The 19,117-nt window shown below is 38.2% G+C and overlaps 1 protein-coding gene across 5 annotated transcripts in view; it reads right to left on the reverse strand.

Moving 5' to 3' along the window:
* Positions 1-330: 330 nt before the first annotated feature.
* The window catches only part of LOC130284382 (sodium channel protein type 2 subunit alpha-like), a 226,218-nt gene continuing 207,431 nt past the window's right edge, over positions 331-19,117 (reverse strand). For all 5 annotated transcript variants that reach the window (XM_056534675.1, XM_056534671.1, XM_056534674.1 and 2 more), the window contains exons 22-27: positions 15,780-16,061; positions 12,271-12,324; positions 9,025-9,162; positions 7,483-7,587; positions 7,128-7,398; positions 331-5,311 (exon numbers count right to left, since the gene is read on the reverse strand). In XM_056534675.1, the coding sequence (XP_056390650.1) occupies positions 4,125-5,311; positions 7,128-7,398; positions 7,483-7,587; positions 9,025-9,162; positions 12,271-12,324; positions 15,780-16,061 (2,037 nt within the window). In that variant the 3' untranslated portion in view covers positions 331-4,124. The remainder of the gene's footprint in view (positions 5,312-7,127; positions 7,399-7,482; positions 7,588-9,024; positions 9,163-12,270; positions 12,325-15,779; positions 16,062-19,117) is intronic.

Consider the following 19,117-nt stretch of genomic DNA (forward strand, 5'->3'; position numbering starts at 1 on the left):
CAGTGCTACATGAGTGTCCTTCATTCTGAGAATTGGTGTGGGTCCAAGAAATCAACCCCTCCCAATTATAAAGTGATGTCATATCATAGTGAAATGCCATCATTTTATTACTAAGATGAGAAGATGTTGACTGCTAAATTTCTACTGCAGTAATAAAAGTTAGGGAATTATTGATGAAGCTGGACTGCTTACTACTGGGAATACTGCCCAATCTGTATAATTCTTGTATAATAGTGCAATGAAATGCTGAACAATAGTAAAATGAAATGCAAGAAACAATAGAAATAAATAAACAAAGAAATAATAAAAGAGAGCCAGAACACAAATATACAATACAAAATGTAATCTTTATTCTTTTGGCTTGTTTGTAATGTAGTTAGCTGTAATTTTAGGTAATAGCATTTTCCTGCATGCAGTTCACAGTACACTACAAGTCATTATTCCTGGAAAGCAACGGATTCTACATTAAACGTCTGCATGTGTTCAAAACAGAACTTAGATTGAACATGGTGTCATAAGCAAATTCATGTTTCTTTGGAAATAAAAAAAAATGAAGAATGTGGATCCCACATATTGGCTAAAACATTCCAGTGCAGCATGAACAACAATAGAATGAGTAATTTTGACTCCAAAAAGAAAATGTAAACCAGGCCTATACAACTTGTGGCTTACCGGCGACTGATCCACCCAAATCCCAAAATGCTTCACCAGCCTGATAGCTGATGAAACATGCTGGAAGGTGCAGGCGTTAAAGCGTACATACAAGACATTTTGTGGGCTTAAAGGAAATCTTCAAGGGTATATAAAAGTTCAGCAGTGGCTTCTTAGTTATTTATCTGCAATACCTATGCCTTCCCTCTTACTGTATCACCGATTACGTGAATGCGGTATCGGTGTCTGTATGAAAAGGAGTTAGGCTGCATTCACATCACATTTTGTTCATACGGTCACCGTATCCCAGCCGGACCGGCCCACATCTCATTCATTTGAATGAGCCAACCGGAGTCAGATAATGACTCCGGTTGGCTCATTTTTGCCCCATATCTGGTTTTGTGGCTGGACTGAAAACCGTAGCATACCATGGTTTTCAGTCTGGCAAAAAAAAACAGCTACAGGGCAAAAATAAGCCGACCGGAGTCATTATCTGACTCCGTTCAGCTCATTCAAATGAATGAGATGCGGGCGGGGTCCGGCTGGGATCCGGTGACCGTATGAACAAAACATGGAGTGAATGCAGCCTAACACAGTGAAGGCTTAGATCGTAGGAATGCCAACTATTAAGAAGCAAACGTCACAGAAGTCTTAAAGAGGGTGTCCACCATTGCAACCCATTTTTGTGTTGTCTCAAAACACAAAAATTAAATATTGAAGCTACTTTGCAAATAGTTTTGATTAAAAACTGCCTACTATTTTGCGCCTACAGCCCCTTTACTCAGTTATCTTTGTTTCCATGGATACAGACTACAAAGAGACCCAGTGTAGTCTGAACCTTTCGTATGCCCATCCATCTGTCTTCTACTTAGTGCTCAGCTACTTTGTGTGTGTGTAAGAGATGGAAAGGATTAAATTACAGAGGTAGTCTGTTATTGTGGAGACACATAAGTCTTCATATGAGCTGTAGGCTCAAAACAATAGTTTTTAGTTGTTTTTTTTTTACATGTTTTTAAGTTGCATTTAGGAGTTGCTTCACTTAGATGCATTGAAGTAACAACAATAGTTGCAATCATGTATTTTCACCGTTTAGGTCTATTTAAAGAACATCACAACATAGGTCCGGACTTCCTTTTACCACTATTTCAAAGAATGTAGATTACAAATCCATTAGGCACTTTAGAGATCACTGAGGAAAATGGTTTTGTGTGCTCAATCGTGACAATGCTTCCCACCAGTTACAAGAACCACTGATATCAATGAAGGCCTTCATTCAGCCATATATAAGACTGATGGAAAAGGGTCATCAGTGACATCAGCATTACTGAGTACATTAGTAGCCTACATTTCCTTGACTGCCAACTCCACCCACAAAACAGCCACTTCCAGCACCCTACGTTTTGCACTGTATTGCAGCAGCCAGAAAGCAACAACATGTCTAAGCCTTATGTAAAGCAAACAGAAAATAGAAACATATTTAACACTTTCAGCTAGCACTTCCTGAAATTACTTACTTACTGGTGAAGCATTTCTGGGAAATCTGGCACTGAAAAAGTTAAATCCCTGATGCAGGCATTTCTTACACTACCTGTATATATATATTTTTTTCTCTGTTGTTATCTATTTGTCACCAATATACATGTGTTTTCATTGTGCGAGCTGTGGTCCCAGATCTTATACATTTTTGATTCCACAATCAGCATGTGCACCAAATAATAAAAAAAAAAAGTTATTCTAATAAAATAGCAAATTTACAACTCTTTGTCATTTTTATTTGCAAAGATCTCCAATTTAATAGCGCTAAGCACGGGCAAGTAACAAAAGTGACCACAACATTAACCCCTGAAGTTTAATTTTTTTTTTCATCTCTCCTCTTATGTACAAAATGCTGAAAAATAAAGCTAAATGAATATTTACAGTATTTATAGATTTAGTTTTTTTTATTTTATTAAAAACTCTGTATCCTTTAATGCAGTTTTGCAACTTATCCAATCGAAAATCTGGATTAATACGAAATACGACAAAATAAATACCACGGAAACTAAAATAAAAATAAAAAAAAGAGCAAACAGAAATAGCTGCAAACTATTGCTTAACCATTTTAAGACTGCAGAGCAGCAGCAAAGACGTTAATAATGAAATGAGGTCTTTTATGTCTTACCGAACCATTGACATATGGCTTTCCATAATATACTGCTGGACAGTGGGAGAAAGAAAATATCATAAGCAGCCCTGGCAATACAAACATGCACCTGTGATAGCGTCCAAACTATTTATATTGGTACAGAATAATTCTATAATTTTTTTTTAGTTTCCAAAAGCTTGCAAACTACACATATTGTGGTACATATTTGATGCAATAAATACTGTGCCCAAACCATTATTTTCTTGCTCAAACATCCACCACATAGTAAAGTAACTATTTACATACCATAACATAGGCATTTCCATTGGCTTGTACAATGTCAACCTCGCTGACAAGCTGAAGATGGCCAAAATAATCGTAACAATGCAGGAGAAAGCCTAAAACGAACTGTATTTTTTGGGGAGTTAACCTGTGCAACCGGTTAAAGTAATATTATATATAATTGATGCCTCCAGGCACTAAAACCTTACTGAACTGTGACTGGTGGTTGCATAAAAGGTGAATCCATCTGTCCTCTGATGTGGGACTTCCAAGGGACAAAACAGGCACATTTTATTTTTCTTATGTGACACAGCATGAACAATTAAGCACCCCAACAATAAGTGTCACATGATAATGAATTTTTTTTTGTAATTCTATTTTTTTAATATTTTTTTCCCATGCATGACCTATGAGCCTGGCATGCTTTTCATGCAATCAGTTTTCTTCATATATGCTTATAGAGAAAGATATTGAAGAACACCTGGTCCTCATACCTTTTGAAGTGGTAATTATCAGCTCCTTCCCAACATAAAACCCATTTACAAAAATAGTCGCATATAATTGTAGAGAACCTATGAATTCAAAAAAACGATGAATCCATAAACATAGAACTTGTAAACATATGGCAAATATGGCAGTTGAAATGCAAATAGTGGATACAAGTAGTTTACTAAAGTGTTCAACACACAAAAAAAAACAATAGGTTTGTATCCCACAAAATGGTCCCCATTCCGCACAGTCTGAGTAGCCATTTGGACTATCCTCTTCAGCAGTGTCAGCTGGGAAATTAACCCATTTACTTTTGCAGGGGCCAGCAAAGCACCCGTTCGATACCTTGCGAGCCTCTAGAGCAGTGAAGTGGTTAAAACAGTAACCTCCAGTCAAGGTTGAGAGAGAGAGAGAGTGTCCTTCGTAGTCCGTTTCTGACAGGGGGTCACTGTCGTATTGTAGGCACTGACCAAAAGTACATAATTTTTAAGAACTGTCAGTTTGGCATAAATCTCTGAAAGGAGTCCTGCTGACATAAAGAATGTTCACAGGCTGTAAACAGTTTGCCACATAAAACCTACTTTTTACGCTCCCTGACGTCTTTCCCCCTGTCTTCTTTCTCTATTTTGTCCTTTTCGTGTTTTTCTTTGTCTGGTTTTGTAACACTGTCATAGGATGGGGGAGAAGTTGTGGAGGGAGTGATGTCTACTTTATCTGTGGTGGAGTTTCCATTGAGTCGGTCACTTAACATGTCTTTGCGTGTTATTATACTGTCTGCATCTTTGCCCTTGAACATAAAGGAAGCACGTTTTATGGATTTCTTCAGAAGGTAAGTACGGAAAGCTCGTTGGATAATAAGAGCAGACAGTTCCTCTTGTTTTCTCCGTAACGTTGATGTAATTGGTTCGTATGAGACTTTGGAAGGATTGGAAGCCATAAACCTTTCTTCCATTGGCTGGCGGAGATTATCCATCTCATCACCTTCACCCAACACACGCTTTGTGAAGGCGAAAAGGATGTCGAGGCAGTGAATTCGGTCACCGCTTACCATGGGAAGATCCATTGCAATAAGCTGTACATTGTTTGGTTTAGGTATACGAAGCGGTGGATCCAGTGCATCAGCAAAATTAGTCAATTTACTGTATTGAATAAACTGTGTTGCATCTGGGTCAAACTTTTCCCAAACTTCATAGAACATTTCAAAGTCATCCTCTCCTAGAGGTTCTGCACTTTCCTCAGTAGCAACACCAAAATTCTCCAAAATGACAGCAATGTACATGTTTACCACCACTAAAAATGATATGATAATATAACTAACAAAGAAGAAGATCCCAACAGAGGGGTTACCACAATCACCTCTGACAGAACTCCCTGGATGTTCTGCATTTGGGTTACAGTCTGGTTCTCCACTGTTAAGAATTGGTGCCAACAGACCATCCCACCCAGCTGAAGTTGTGATCATAAATAAGCAAATCATACTGTTGCCAAACGTCTCAAAATTGAACATATCATCGATTCCCGCTTCTTTCTTGACATAAGCAAAATTGGACATTCCAAAGATGGCGTAAATGAACATGACAAGGAAAAGCAATAAACCTATGTTGAACAATGCAGGAAGTGACATCATCAATGCAAAAAGCAAAGTACGAATCCCCTTTGCTCCTTTGATAAGACGTAGAATGCGACCTATTCTGGCAAGTCTTATTACCCTGAACAGGGTTGGTGACACAAAGTATTTCTCAATCAAATCAGCCAAAAACATTCCTGTGGGTGAAAAAAAAAAGAAAATGGAATGAGTGCAGGTATAGTTTAGAAAGACCATCTTAAAAAAAATCAGGTAGAAAAATATTTCCTTTATTGTCTATAGGCCTATGGTAAGCACTGAAAAAATTTCAATCAGGAGCTCTGATGCTTTCTCTTTATATAAAAAGTGGACCACCAATTTGATGGCACTTTGACTTGATACTTTTATACAAAATGCATGCACATATGAAAATATATATTATATTTCATACAGCATCTCCTGATAAAATGTAGTTGGAAATTCCATCCAGCCAATAGTTTATCATGCTTAGGCATTTATTCCACTTCCGATCAGACAAATTAAAACTGACTCAAGACCATCTGCATTTCTAGGCCATCGCAAAATCAGTCTTTCCTTTCACATCACAAACTGATTTCAATAGATTTATAATTAAACTGGATTATTAAACCTAAAACCCCTGAAAGTCAAGAAAACATTCTTGGCTTTTTCAGACTGATCCTATGCATTTACCTTGTAAACTATATACGAGAAACAATCATGTGTAAGGCTAAGTTTACATCTGTTAAAGGAGTTCTGTTCAGGAATCTCCCTTCACATACTCTCTTCATATAGTGGGGCATGACCGGAAAAAATAATATAAGGTTTTTTTCTGCTCAAATCCTGCAAATAAACTGACACCAGCTGATAAATGTTGGGATTCGGTGGTGTCTGTTGTGCAATAGACCATCTGGCTTATTACTTTACTAGTCATGAGAGGACTGTGATGTAGTTCCAACACAGATGTGCACTTAGCCTAAGAAAATCAATAATCAAGGTAATCAATAAAGATCATCTTCCTTAGAGATGCCACAAACCATGGGTACATTTACATTAACCAGATCAGTTGGCTACATTTTGGATGGATGGCCATTGGTTGTGGACCATGGCACTGGATGGCACTGCTCTGGTTTTGCCATCATTGACACTTATTCCCCATCCACAGAAAAATGAATAGGTGTATGAACGTGGGGGATGGGGGGCAGATTGCTCAGCCCCCACGTCCTCAAGAATGGGCCTCCTGTTTTAATAGAGCGACAGTGCACACATGCTCAACCTAGATTGACCAAGATTTATCAATCTGTCTGAAACTAAAATCTTGACAGATAGCAACCAATCACAGCTGGCTTTCAGAACAATGTGAGAAATACAAGCTCAGCTGTGATTGTTTGCTATCTGTCTGAGACAAAAGCCTGATACATTTTTATCTGAGACAGACTGAATCTGGACCATTGTCTATTGGAAAGCTTGGCTATCTATGGCGCTCCAATAGACAATGGATAAAGTACTGATCGAATATTCGCACTGCCACTCCATTTAAATGGAAGCTTAGCTGTCCTTTACTTGAGAGTGCTGAGATCCCAGCAGTTTTACCCCCAGCTATCAGATACTTGCTGTCTATCCTATGGATAGTGGATAAGTGTCAATCGTGGCAAAACCCCCTTAACATATTCAAGAACAAGGCCTTAAGATGTCTGAATGTCCAGAGTTAAATTTTACCTTTTGAAATTCCACATGCTAAGGGTGAATATTTTGGTTTATTTCATACTTTTGCCAAATATGTCTTTTTTTGTGGGACACAGATTGGGATTTAATGTGGTATAGTTAATTATAGAATGATCGACCATTAAGGAGAACCATGTATGTTAACATTCCAATTATAAATATACATAGATGGTTGTCTCTGTGCAATAATAAACAAAAACATTTTTAAATAAAATAAAATAAAAAGTTACTTTTTCCAGACTTTTACACACTATACCTACAAAACATACCTACCTACAATAGATAGAATGACAACCACAAAATCAAATATATTCCATCCCATTGTGAAGTAATAATGTCGCAGGGACACAAGCTTAAGCACACATTCTCCAGTAAAAAGCACAATGAAGACTGCATTAATCCAGTATAAATTGTTCTCCGTTTCTTCAGTTTGGTCATCGGTTTCAATCATCATTGTTACCATGTTTAGGCAGATAAGAACCATGATGGTGATGTCAAATGGTTGCATGGACACAAAGTCAAAGACTGCACCTTGAATTTTGTTCTGAAAAAATGCAAAAATCCTACTATTATTACCACTGTAAACGGATACTGTTATAATATGGGATTTTACTATGGTAAGTCTCACCTGAGGTCTTGGAACAGGCTTTTGTGGTTTTTTCGATCCTAGCTTTTTCATGGCATTATAATATTTCTTTTGTTCCTCTGTCATGAAGATATCCTGACCTCCGAATTATAGGAAAGAAAGTCAACAGTGGTTATGACAAAAGAATTCTTTTATATCCTGATGAGCTTTCTATGCAGTGTGCTTTACTTAATAGACTATAATCTCCAAGGCCATATTCCACAATGATGTATTAAAGTCCCATCTCTGTTCCTATACCATACCTATGTGAGCCTCTGATTGAATAGGAAGGCTTTCTCTCACAGATCTAATAAGATCCATGAAATAAAGGATCTGCATATTGCAAACCTCATTTCCGATGAATTGTTATCTCATACCGAGTGTCTACATGTCTCGCAAATACACCACATGCCATTGTACAGGCTTGGTTTATTGGTATACCTGCTATGCATGAGAAGAATGGTCCTGTTTTGTCATCTTCCCCTACTATTTAATGTAGTTTTTGGCAGCATGGTTAGTTTAAGTCCATGCTGGGTTTTTGTTGTGTCTGATCTTAGGTGATGACCTAGTCTATTTAAGGGTCCAGCTACAAGCCTCAAGTGCTGATTAGATTGATTTGGTTAGTGCTCTGTTGCCATATGCTTCTTATGTCTTGTGCTGTCGGTCTATGTGGGTTTAAACATTTGATTTTGCATTTGCATTTGAGTTTTCTGGTCCTGTGTTGTCCTGCTGACTACATGACTACAACTCTCTGCAGCACTACGTCTCACAATCTTCCTTGTGTATATAATGGTGAGTTGTAATTTATTTCTTCTTCTAATGATTAAAAAGCTTTTATGAATTTCCTGCATGACTGCAGCCAGGTGTCATTAATCTGCTCTACTACAAGTCCTGGGGGTATCTGAGTACTGGGAGCCATTGTAAGGAACCAGATTTTTTTTCGGTTTTGCATTGCTCTCAGCACTTTTTCAAAAAAGTTGGCTGTATTTAGTGGGAGGCATATTTATTCTAATTTACTCTGGAAATTATACTAGAAATTTATGCCAAATATAACCGGTGTAGGTTTGTTTATGGTGAATTATGGCGAAAGATGGGCAAACTAATTTAGAGCTGTGCGTCACTTAATAAATTTGTCTCCTTACTCCAGTGGACTTCTGTTTAGTTCTAATGCATGAAATGCCTGTCAACGCCATGTCAATATATCCCTACAATGGACATTCTCTTATATACAATCCATAACCATGCATATGCCAAAAGAGTTATTTTACTATAAACTTGGCTGTATATTTGTTTCTAAGGCAGTGTTTTCCAAACAATGTGCCTCCAGCTATTGCAAAACTTCAACTCCCAGCATGCCTGGACAGCTTTTGGCTGTCCAGGCATGCTGGGAGTTGTAGTTTTTCAACAGCTGGAGGCCCACTGTTTGGAAAACACTGCTCTACAGTACTGAAAAGAATAGTTAGTGGTGACAACTGGCAGCCAAAAAAAAAAAAACTTAAAAATGTGTTTCACTTGACAATAAAAGCTTAGGCATTAAATACTTATCTTCTTTTTCTGTTGATTAAAATTATCAATGATGACACCAATGAAGAGATTGAGTGTGAAGAATGATCCGAAGATGATAAAAATAACAAAGTAAAGGTACATGTACAGATTGTCTTCATACTTTGGTTGCTGCTCCACCTAAAAATAAAGTAAGATTCACAGCTAACACTCAAGACAAACTTAGAAAACTGCAACCAGAGGAACATGAATTGAAAGGTTCCTCTAGGCTTTATAACATTAATATTAATATAGATTCTCAATTATAAAAAAAACACAAAAAAAACTCAATTGGTAATAAATGTATCAAGGATATTTATGTATTGTTTTACTGGTCTGTAATATCAGTCTAAAAACAATAATGTCAACTTCAACCATTTGGTTAATTTTTTGCATTTTTTTGCAAATTCTGTCATGTAGTTTGCAAACCAAACATTATTTTGAGCCATAAATAGACAAAAAGGGATCTTGCACAAACAAATTTCATAGTAATCACTATTTCGAGCCATAAAATAGCCGTTTTACAACTCAAAAAGGTCCCAAAATACAGTGGGTGAACAAATCTAGTTCAGATTTTTAGATTCCATTATGTGATGTATTTATGTCCAACATCCGGCATAGGTGAATTCAACCTAGATCTCAACGCAACTGATGCCACAACTGATAAGTTGTCATCAGTTGTATGGCATCCGGCATCCACTGTTTCTGGACGGCAGACAGGGGAACGCTGCAAGCTGCTTTCCCCTGTCCGGTGCTCTCCTGCATGTCAGACCATCCGGCATGAAAATTAAGATGCTGGATGATTGTGAATAGAGATGAGCGAATTTTAGAAAAATGTGATTAGGCCGATTCGCCGAATTATCACGGTGAATCTGTATTAAAAATGACTATTTCTGGCCTACAGAGAGCCGCAATAGTGTAGAACCCTTTGCCTTGCTGTAACACGCATAGGGTGTGTGCTGGGTTAGTGAAATAATACTGTTATTCAGTATGACATGCAGATTAGAGGTGTTGCTATTAGAATCACTGTTGCAGAGCCTGGAGGTGGCGGCAGCATGAGGAGACCATATAGTGGCTGAATGACACAGCCTGGAGTTGGTGGCAGAAAGAGGAGACCATATAGTGGCTGAATGACACAGGGTGGAGTTGGCGGCAGCAAGAGCAGACCATAGAGTGGCTGAATGACACAGGGTGAAGGTGGCGGCAGCATGAGGAGACCATATAGTGGCTTAATGACATAGCCTGGAGTTGGAAGCAGAAAGAGGAGACCATATAATGGCTGAATGACACAGCCTGGAGTTGGCGGCAGCATAAGGAGACCATATAGTGGCTGAATGACACAGCCTGGAGGTGGCAGAAGCATGAGGAGAAATTATAATTGCAGAATGTGACAGCCTGGAGGTGGCTGGAGAATTTATCAGGAACAAAATGGTACACCACTTAGATGTACGAATGTGGTATGCACTTATGAGGGGAGAACAATGCGCTCCAGTACGCTTAAAACAGTATTTGTCTACAACATCAGCAGGTGTGTACTTTTGGCTGGCCCTTCACAGTATCTAGGCCCTTAACACTTTAACAATTATAATTACATTATCAGAAACAAAATGGTACACCACTAAGATGTACGGACAGGTTACACTTAATAGAGGACAATATACTTTTAGTGCTCTGCTCACCCTAACTGGCTAGCTACTATTAGCTTTTCAGTTGTTGTACACACCAGTGCTGCAGCACACAGTCACTGTGTACTATACCCAAAATTGCACTCTCTTTCTCAATCTCACTCCCTTCCCTATCAATGTTTCTAGGCTGGATTTGGGCTTGAGGTGAATCGCTGCTGTAAAAAAGCTTTTCTGTGCAACACACACTGCTCTCTGTTCATCTCTCTCTCTCTCTCTCTCTCTCTCTCTCTCTCTCTCTCTAACTCTCTCTCTCTCTCTCTCTCTCTCTGCAATAGAACACTGATGTGACTGGGAGGGGAATTGCTGCTGTAAAAATGCTTTTCTGTGCAACACACACTGCTCTCTGTCTCTCTCTCTGTAATAGAACACTGATGTGACTGTCTGCAAGGTGGCTGCTGATTATATAGGGCTGTGACATCACTGGGGTGGTTGACTGCTGCATGCTGCATGTGATTCAGGGTCATCCTGGCTACCTGCCCGCCTTCCCAGGATTCCTTGCCCCATGTTCTCACATGTGGGTCCACCATTTTAGATGCCCAGCCCCTGGAGCCTGGACCGCACTAAATGGAGTTTAATGAAGTGATTTGCGCAATCGAAGCGGTGATATTCGCATTCGTTACAAAGCAAATTTTTCCTGAAATTTGTAATGAATTTGGATTTGTCAGATTCGATTTGCTAATTGTGAACTGTCCCATTCAAATGAATCACGCCAGAGGGAAACTATGCCGGATGCGTGATATATGTGGACCAAGCCTAAGTGGGGCAAGCTGCAATACCTAGGAATACCTCTGCTTCTACAGAACTAAATTATCCGGTTAGATCTGTAGACTTCTATGTAGATATTTCCCTTGATCAGAGATCCAAAAACAGACCCTTAATATTTCAAGATAACTGTTTTTATTTAACTCTATATTAAAGGACATCTGTAGTGCAATATAACTTATCCCCTATCCGAAGAATATGGGATAAGTTATAGATCGCGGGGGGTCCGAGCGCTGGGGCCCCCCGGGATCTCCTGGACGGGGCCACGGCAGTATGCTGGAAAGGGGGCGTTCCATCCCCGCATAACGCGGCGGCCGACATGCCCCCTCCATGGACCCCATAGAGATACATGGAGGGGGCGTTTCTGCGACAGCTTTCTGTTGAGGATGAAACTGCACTTCCTGCAGACTGCCGTGGCCCCATCCAGGAGATCCCGGGCGGCCCCAGCGCTCGGACCCCCCTGCGATCTATAACTTATTCCCTATCCTTTAGATAGGGGATAAGTTATGTTGCGCTGGAGTACTCCTTTAACTGTCTTTATTATAAAACAAAATACAAAAAAAAAAATTACATCACTTTTCCGCAACCAATTACTACTTTCGCCTTCATCGCTTCCAGCAAAAAAAATAATGTACAGAAACGTTTTGAACGTGGACTGTATATACTGTTACTTATCTAGTACCTATGTACATGACTTTTATCACATATCTAGCCTATATACTGTATAACTTAAAAGAAAAAAAAAAACATTTGATGTTACAGTGAATTTAACAGTGTGTATGTGTTTAAATTGGAAACTCACCTTTCGTGAATCAACTGCAGCATACATAATGTCCATCCACCCTTTAAATGTTGCCTGTAAAATGATATTTATAAAAACATTCTATAAGTGTAAAGTAACTAATACATTTCGGCTATTTTAACACAATGTAAAAATCAGCACACAGGCTGTAATTCTAAGACCTGTTAAATAAAAGAGCATGTTCATTTTTTATAGCCATTTGTGGGTAAAAATATTTGTGAAACGGTAAATTGTAAAATAAAAAAAAATAAAAAATCAGCCAAAGTTTGTATGGCTATAAAAACTGTGTGTGGACAGAACCTTAATATGTAAAAGCTTAACCCCTTAAGGACACATGACGTACTGGAACGTCATGTGTCCACTCCCGTCGGGCCCGGCCTCTAACAACGTCCGGGACCCGTGGCTAATAGCGCGCGGCATTGATCGCTGTGCCGCGCGCTATTAACCCTTTAGACGCGGCATTCAAAGTTGAACGCCGCGTCTAAAGTGAAACCGAAAGCATGCCGGCTAGCTCAGTGGGCTGTTCGGGATAGCCGCAGCGAAATCGCGGCATCCCGAACAGCTTACAGGACAGCGGGAGGGCCCCTACCTGCCTCCTCGCTGTCCGATCGCCGAATGACTGCTCAGTGCCTAAGATCCAGGCATGAGCAGTCAAGCGGCAGAATCATCGATCACTGGTTTCTTATGAGAAACCAGTGATCAATGATAAAGATCAGTGTGTGCAGTGTTATAGGTCCCTATGGGACCTATAACACTGCAAAAAAAAAAAAAAAATGAAAAAAAAAAAAGTGAATAAACATCATTTAACCCCTCCCCTATTAAAAGTTTGAATCACCCCCCTTTTCCCATAAAAAAAAACAAAACACAATGTAAATAAAAATAAACATATATGGTATCGCCGCATGCGGAAATGTCCGAATTATAAAAATATATCATTAATTAAACCGCACGGTCAATGGCGTGCGCGCAAAAAAAATTCCAAAATAGTGCATTTTTGGTCACTTTTTATATCATGAAAAAATGAATAAAAAGCAATCAATAAGTCCTATCAATGCAAAAAGGTACCGTTAAAAACTTCATATCACGGCACAAAAAATTAACCCTCATACCGCCCCATGCACGGAAAAATAAAAAAGTTATAGGGGTCAGAAGATGACAATTTTAAACGTATAAATTTTCCTGCATGAAGTTATGATTTTTTCCAGAAGTATGACAAAATAAAACCTATACAAGTAGGACATCATTTTAACCGTATGGACCTACAGAATAAATATCAGGTGTCATTTTTACCGAAAAATGTACTACGTAGAAACGGAAGCCCCCAAAATTTACAAAATGGCGTTTTTTTTTTCAATTTTGTCTCACAATGATTTTTTTTTCCGTTTCACCGTAGATTTTTGGGCACAATGACTGACGTCATTACAAAGTAGAATTGGTGGCGCAATAAATAAGCCATAATATATTTTTTTAGGTGCAAAATTGAAAGAGTTATGATTTTTTAAAGGCAAGGAGCAAAAAACGAAAATGCAAAAACGGAAAAAACCCCGGTCCTTAAGGGGTTAAAGGGTAATTACAAAGATTAAGCTGTGTGATATTCAGCTCCAGCGTGAGGAAACCTTACCCAGCACATTCCGTGCACAAGTCCTTTTTTAATGAACAGGACCCGGGCACAGAACTTGCTGGGTGTGATATGATATCCTCGGCAACTGTACCGCCCAGCGTGGTCTGCGTCTCCCTATGCAGGATCTAAAGATTGCATGGCTTGAAACGTTGGATTTACCCTTTTTTGTGTATTTTATATAAAAAATATTGCTTAAAGTAGTTTTAAGGGGTCTTGCCAGCTAAACGTATAAATAGATCAAGAAACAAAGGTCTAATCTGGCAAAAAAAACTTTAATCCACAAATACTAACTTAACTAAAAAGGTAATTTAAAAAAACTAGATAAAGAACAAATATGATATACTTAAAGAGATTTAATGAGAACTAATGATCAGCATCAAAAAAGCATAGTTTTACAGTGGAAATGCTAGGCCCAGGGGGGTCATGATTCAGGCCTTATATTTAGATACTCTCTCCAACTCCAGCCCAGCCTGATTCATGGCCCCTTAAATGAACACTCCCTGGAGTTTAGAATTCACAAATAAAGTGCAGTTAGTCAAAGCAATAGTGAAATCCTTATGTCTCAGGAATGAAGGGGATGGGGGGGGGGGGGCTAAGAGCATGAAACGTAGCAACAACATCAAACAGTCTTGGAATCAGGGCACCTGAGACAAAGAAATTATATAAAACTTGATTTCTTATATTGACCACAGATCCTCTTTAATAATAACATCAATGGCCCTCATTTACTATTGTAAACCCGACTTGTTTTGTCGGGTTTTTTTGGCGCATCTTTGTCTGCGCCATGTCGCAGACATCGTGCGCCAGTCTGCGACACAATGCGACATTTTTTTTCCTGACGGACCCGATGTGGATTCTCCCAAACCTGAAAAAGGGGCGTAACCCAACATTTCTGAGCTTTCCCACATATTTATAAAGGTTTCCAAACCGAATTTGTTGAATTGTTGTGGATTTTTTCCCGACAACTCAGAGGAGTTGGAAACCAAAACCAACAAAACCCACGTGCGACGAACAGGGTGCGACATAATAATAAATACCAGGGGAAAAAAGCAGTCGGGTAAGAAAGCAACATAGACTTACAACCCGATTTTCTAAGTAAATGAGGGCCAATGTTTCCAAATATGGTGTATGTAAAGGGGTTGCCCAGATAATACAACCTATTAAAATTGTACTGTGTATTTAAACAAGGTTAAAGGGGTATTCTCCCTTACAGCAATTATAATAGCCCAGCTAGTAACATAGTTTATAAGGTTAAAGGGGCACTCCAGTGAAAAACATTTTTTTTAAATCATCTGGTGCCAGAAAGTTAAACAGATTTGTAAAGTACTTCCATAAAAAAATCTTAATCCTTCCAGTACTTATTAGCTGCTGAATACTACAGAGGAAATTCTTTTCTTTTTGGAACACAGAGCTCTCTCTGAATAATGAGCACAGTGCTCTCTGCTGACATCTCTGTCCATTTCAAGAACTGCCCAGAGTAGGAGAAAATCCCCATAGCAAACATATGCTGCTCTGGACAGTTCCTAAAATGGACAGAGATGTCAGCAGAGAGCACTGTGCTCATGATGTCAGCAGAGAGCACTGCGTTCCAAAAAGAAAATAATTTCCTCTGTAGTATTCAGCAGCTAATAAGTACTGGAAGGATTAAGATTTTTTAATAGAAGTAATTTACAAATCTGTTTAACTTTCTGGCACCAGTTGATTTAAAAAAAAAAAAAAAAAGTTTTCCACCGGAGTACCCCTTTAAAGGAGGAAGGTAAACAAAAATGAAAATGGAAATAGGAAAACATTTAGACTTATCAAATTAGTTCTAGCACATTCTAAAACATTAGCATTTTGCAGTACATTGTTAAACTATATATATATTTAAAAAAAAATTATGCCTTACCACTTGAAGCAATGAAAGGTAGCCAAAGCCAACATTATCAAAGTTCACTTTGACATTTTTCCATCTTGCACTTTCATTCTGGGCTATAAGTGCCAAACAGTCTGATTTATTATTAACTATATCAGTTGAAAAATATTCTTCCGAAGTCATATTAAAGCAGTAGCCATATTTTCCAGAAAACATGTTCACTCCCATAATGCTGAAAATTAGCCAAAAAATTAGACAAACCAGCAGGACGTTCATGATGGAGGGTATGGCACCTATTAAGGCATTAACAACCACCTAGCATGGAATTGAGAGGGAACAAAAGATATTAGTACCACTTTCCACCATGTGCTTTAAATGATAATAAAACAGAAACATAACATGACTTTAAAAAAAATATATATATTTACTTGTATGTAACTTTACAAGATAAGATGATGAAAGGAAGCACAAGCAACAAGCATGCAGAAACTTACACCTAAATACCAGATAAAGAAAGCAGAGAATTTGTAAAAGAGTTAAAGAAGTTCCATTGATCATTCATTTTTTTAAATGAAAAAATATATAAATAAATACATAAAATAAAACAATGGATAAAACTTTTTTAACAACTATGGAAACAAATGTTTGCAAATAAATTACATCTAAATAACTCATACTAAGAAGGCAGAAAAAAGGCAGAAGAAGGCAGAAAAAAGTTAAAAAAAAAAAGGCTCAAAATGTATTTTATAAAAAAAAAAAAAAAATTATTATTATAATTTATAGAAAAACTTTTAGGCAAAAAATACCTAACCATCAAATTAAAAAGTTACCTGTCATCAAACCATATTTTCTAAACTAACTCAGATTATAATCCCCACCTATTCCTAACACCCCAATTTTTTCCGATCTTTAAAAATCTCTGTATCATACCTTTCCCCTTGCTCACATTGTGTGAGCTCCCGGCAGGAGAAAGCAGGTGTTCCCCCACAGACGCGACGTCACTGAAGCCTGCAAGAGCTGTGCCTCGCCATGCCCCGCATGTACTTCCTGAGTTTGGTCTCCTGCCGGGCTGGGAGGAGACCAAACTAACTGTTTGACTTGCGGCAGGGAGCAGAGCCACCTAGTGGCTGTTTATTCAATCAATTAAAAGCATATAAAGGTTGGAAATTTTAACCGCAAGTAAATAGCAAAGTGTCTTATACAGTAATTACATAAGGAACAATATATTAAAAGTTGAGTTTGGTGACAGGTACTCTTTAACAAATATGCAAATTAAATAAACAAAGCAACCAAAGGCATACGTTAATAACATACTTATTATGCTTATGAATATAGTGTTATAAAACATATGATTTGCTGGATGAATAGTCTATAGATGGAATTATAGATTAAAAAAAATTAGATAAACATGCAGGTAAGAAAATATTAGGTTTAAAAACTTTCACAAACCACTGAACTAGTAGCCACTACTGATGTGTTTGGAGCTAGGCAGGCAGCAATGAACATTCACTAAGGCTATTATTCCATTCTGTGCATGGAAACATTCTTAGCAAATAGAACAATTTCCATTTGGTTGGTATTTCACCATGCTCAATTTCAAACTTCAGTCTTCAAATATAATGGCCCTCATTTACTATTGGAGTTCCGGATAAATTGTGATGAAAAAAGTATGGGGAAACACATTTCACTCTATTTATTAATGCTGTCAAACATGCGGCAGAACTTCCTTTTTTGGGGGGGGGGGGGAGAAAGTTTAAAATGTTATTTTTTTCAAATTTATCCGCCCTGTTTCCAGCATCTTTTGCCACTGTTGATCTTTTACTTCTATGAGAGAGGTTAAATAAATAAAAACCTTTTCTTTTGTTCATTTTGGCGCACTTTTTGCGCATGTCCAATGACATCTAAAAGTCACGTTCAAGAAAATGAAAAATACATTCCTACAATTTATTGATAAATGAGGGCCATTGTCTAGATGGAATTTACAAAATTGCAGGCAAAATATTTGATTAATTTTATTTATTTTTGTTTTTTAAATTCATGTTTTTTTTAAGGTTAAATAAAAAATTATATTTTTTTTTTACTTTTTACATAAATTCTAATCAGGAATAAAAGAGTCTATGAGTAATCTAAGCATCTATAGTAACAAGTATTAAAACTGTAAGGTTTTATATATATTTTCAGGATGTGACGCCAATATAGAGTGTCCATGTACAGTACTTCAAACTGCTTGCTATGGAAAAGTATATGTACAGGAATGATGTGAAATACTTACTGCGACATTGTAAGATCTTGCGATATGTTATTTATAGAGAGGGAATCACAGAATTCCATGCTGGTATACTGCATATAAAACCATCAGTCTTAAGCTAAATAGAATGTAACAAAGCCCAAAATTTATTTTAAACAAAACAATTCACGTGATAATGCCTATTTACAATAATTCCTTCCTTTATGAGGAAAAAAAATTAGATTTCTGTTTTCTTTTTTTTTCTTCAACCCACTGTCTACCCTGGTATTAATTAGAAAGTAGTTCCATGAGAACCATTCTTAAAATGTAAATAATATCCCTTAAATATAACTTATGAGTACCTTAAAATAACTTGTTATATTATGAATATGAATTTGATGATTTTGGCAATTTTAAAATGTTAACTGCCAAGACCTCTTTAAAGGGGTACTACCGTGCTGACAACTTATCCCCTATCTAAAGGACAGGGGATAAGTTGCCTGATCGCACGGGGTCCCGCCTGTGGGGACCCCCGCGATCTCGCACGCAGCACCCCGCTCTCATCAGGCCCCGGAGCGAACATCCGCTCCAGGTCTGATGACGGAGCCAGTGATCGTGATGTCACAGCTCCGCCCCCGTGTGACGTGACGCTCCGCCCCCTCAATGCAAGTCTATGGCAGGGGCGAGACAGCTATCTCGTGCCCTGCCATAGACTTATATTGAGGGGGCGGAGCGTGACGTCACATGGGGCGGAGCCGTGACGTCACGATACTCCGGCCCCGTGATCGGCAGTCATTAGACCCGGAGCGATGTTCGCTTCGGGGTCTGATGAGAGCGGAGTGCTGCATGCGAGATCGCGGGGGTACCCAGTGGGGGGACCCCACGCGATCAGGCAACTTATCCCCTATCCTTTAGCTGATTGGTGGGGAAGTGAAAGTCAAATACTTATGGCATATCATAAGAATCCTCTATTGATCTGAACCCCTGGAAAACCTCTTTGAAGACTCCTCCTAGCAACCATTGTATTAGGTCCTGGAATATCTAGTTGATATTTTTTTACATCATTTTACAGTTTATGCATACAATTATTCTACAATAAATTAATAACTTGGTAAATATTTTCTATTACTCATCTTATACTGAT

Source organism: Hyla sarda, chromosome 8, assembly GCF_029499605.1.
Source record: "Hyla sarda isolate aHylSar1 chromosome 8, aHylSar1.hap1, whole genome shotgun sequence".
Classification (NCBI taxonomy): domain Eukaryota; kingdom Metazoa; phylum Chordata; class Amphibia; order Anura; family Hylidae; genus Hyla; species Hyla sarda.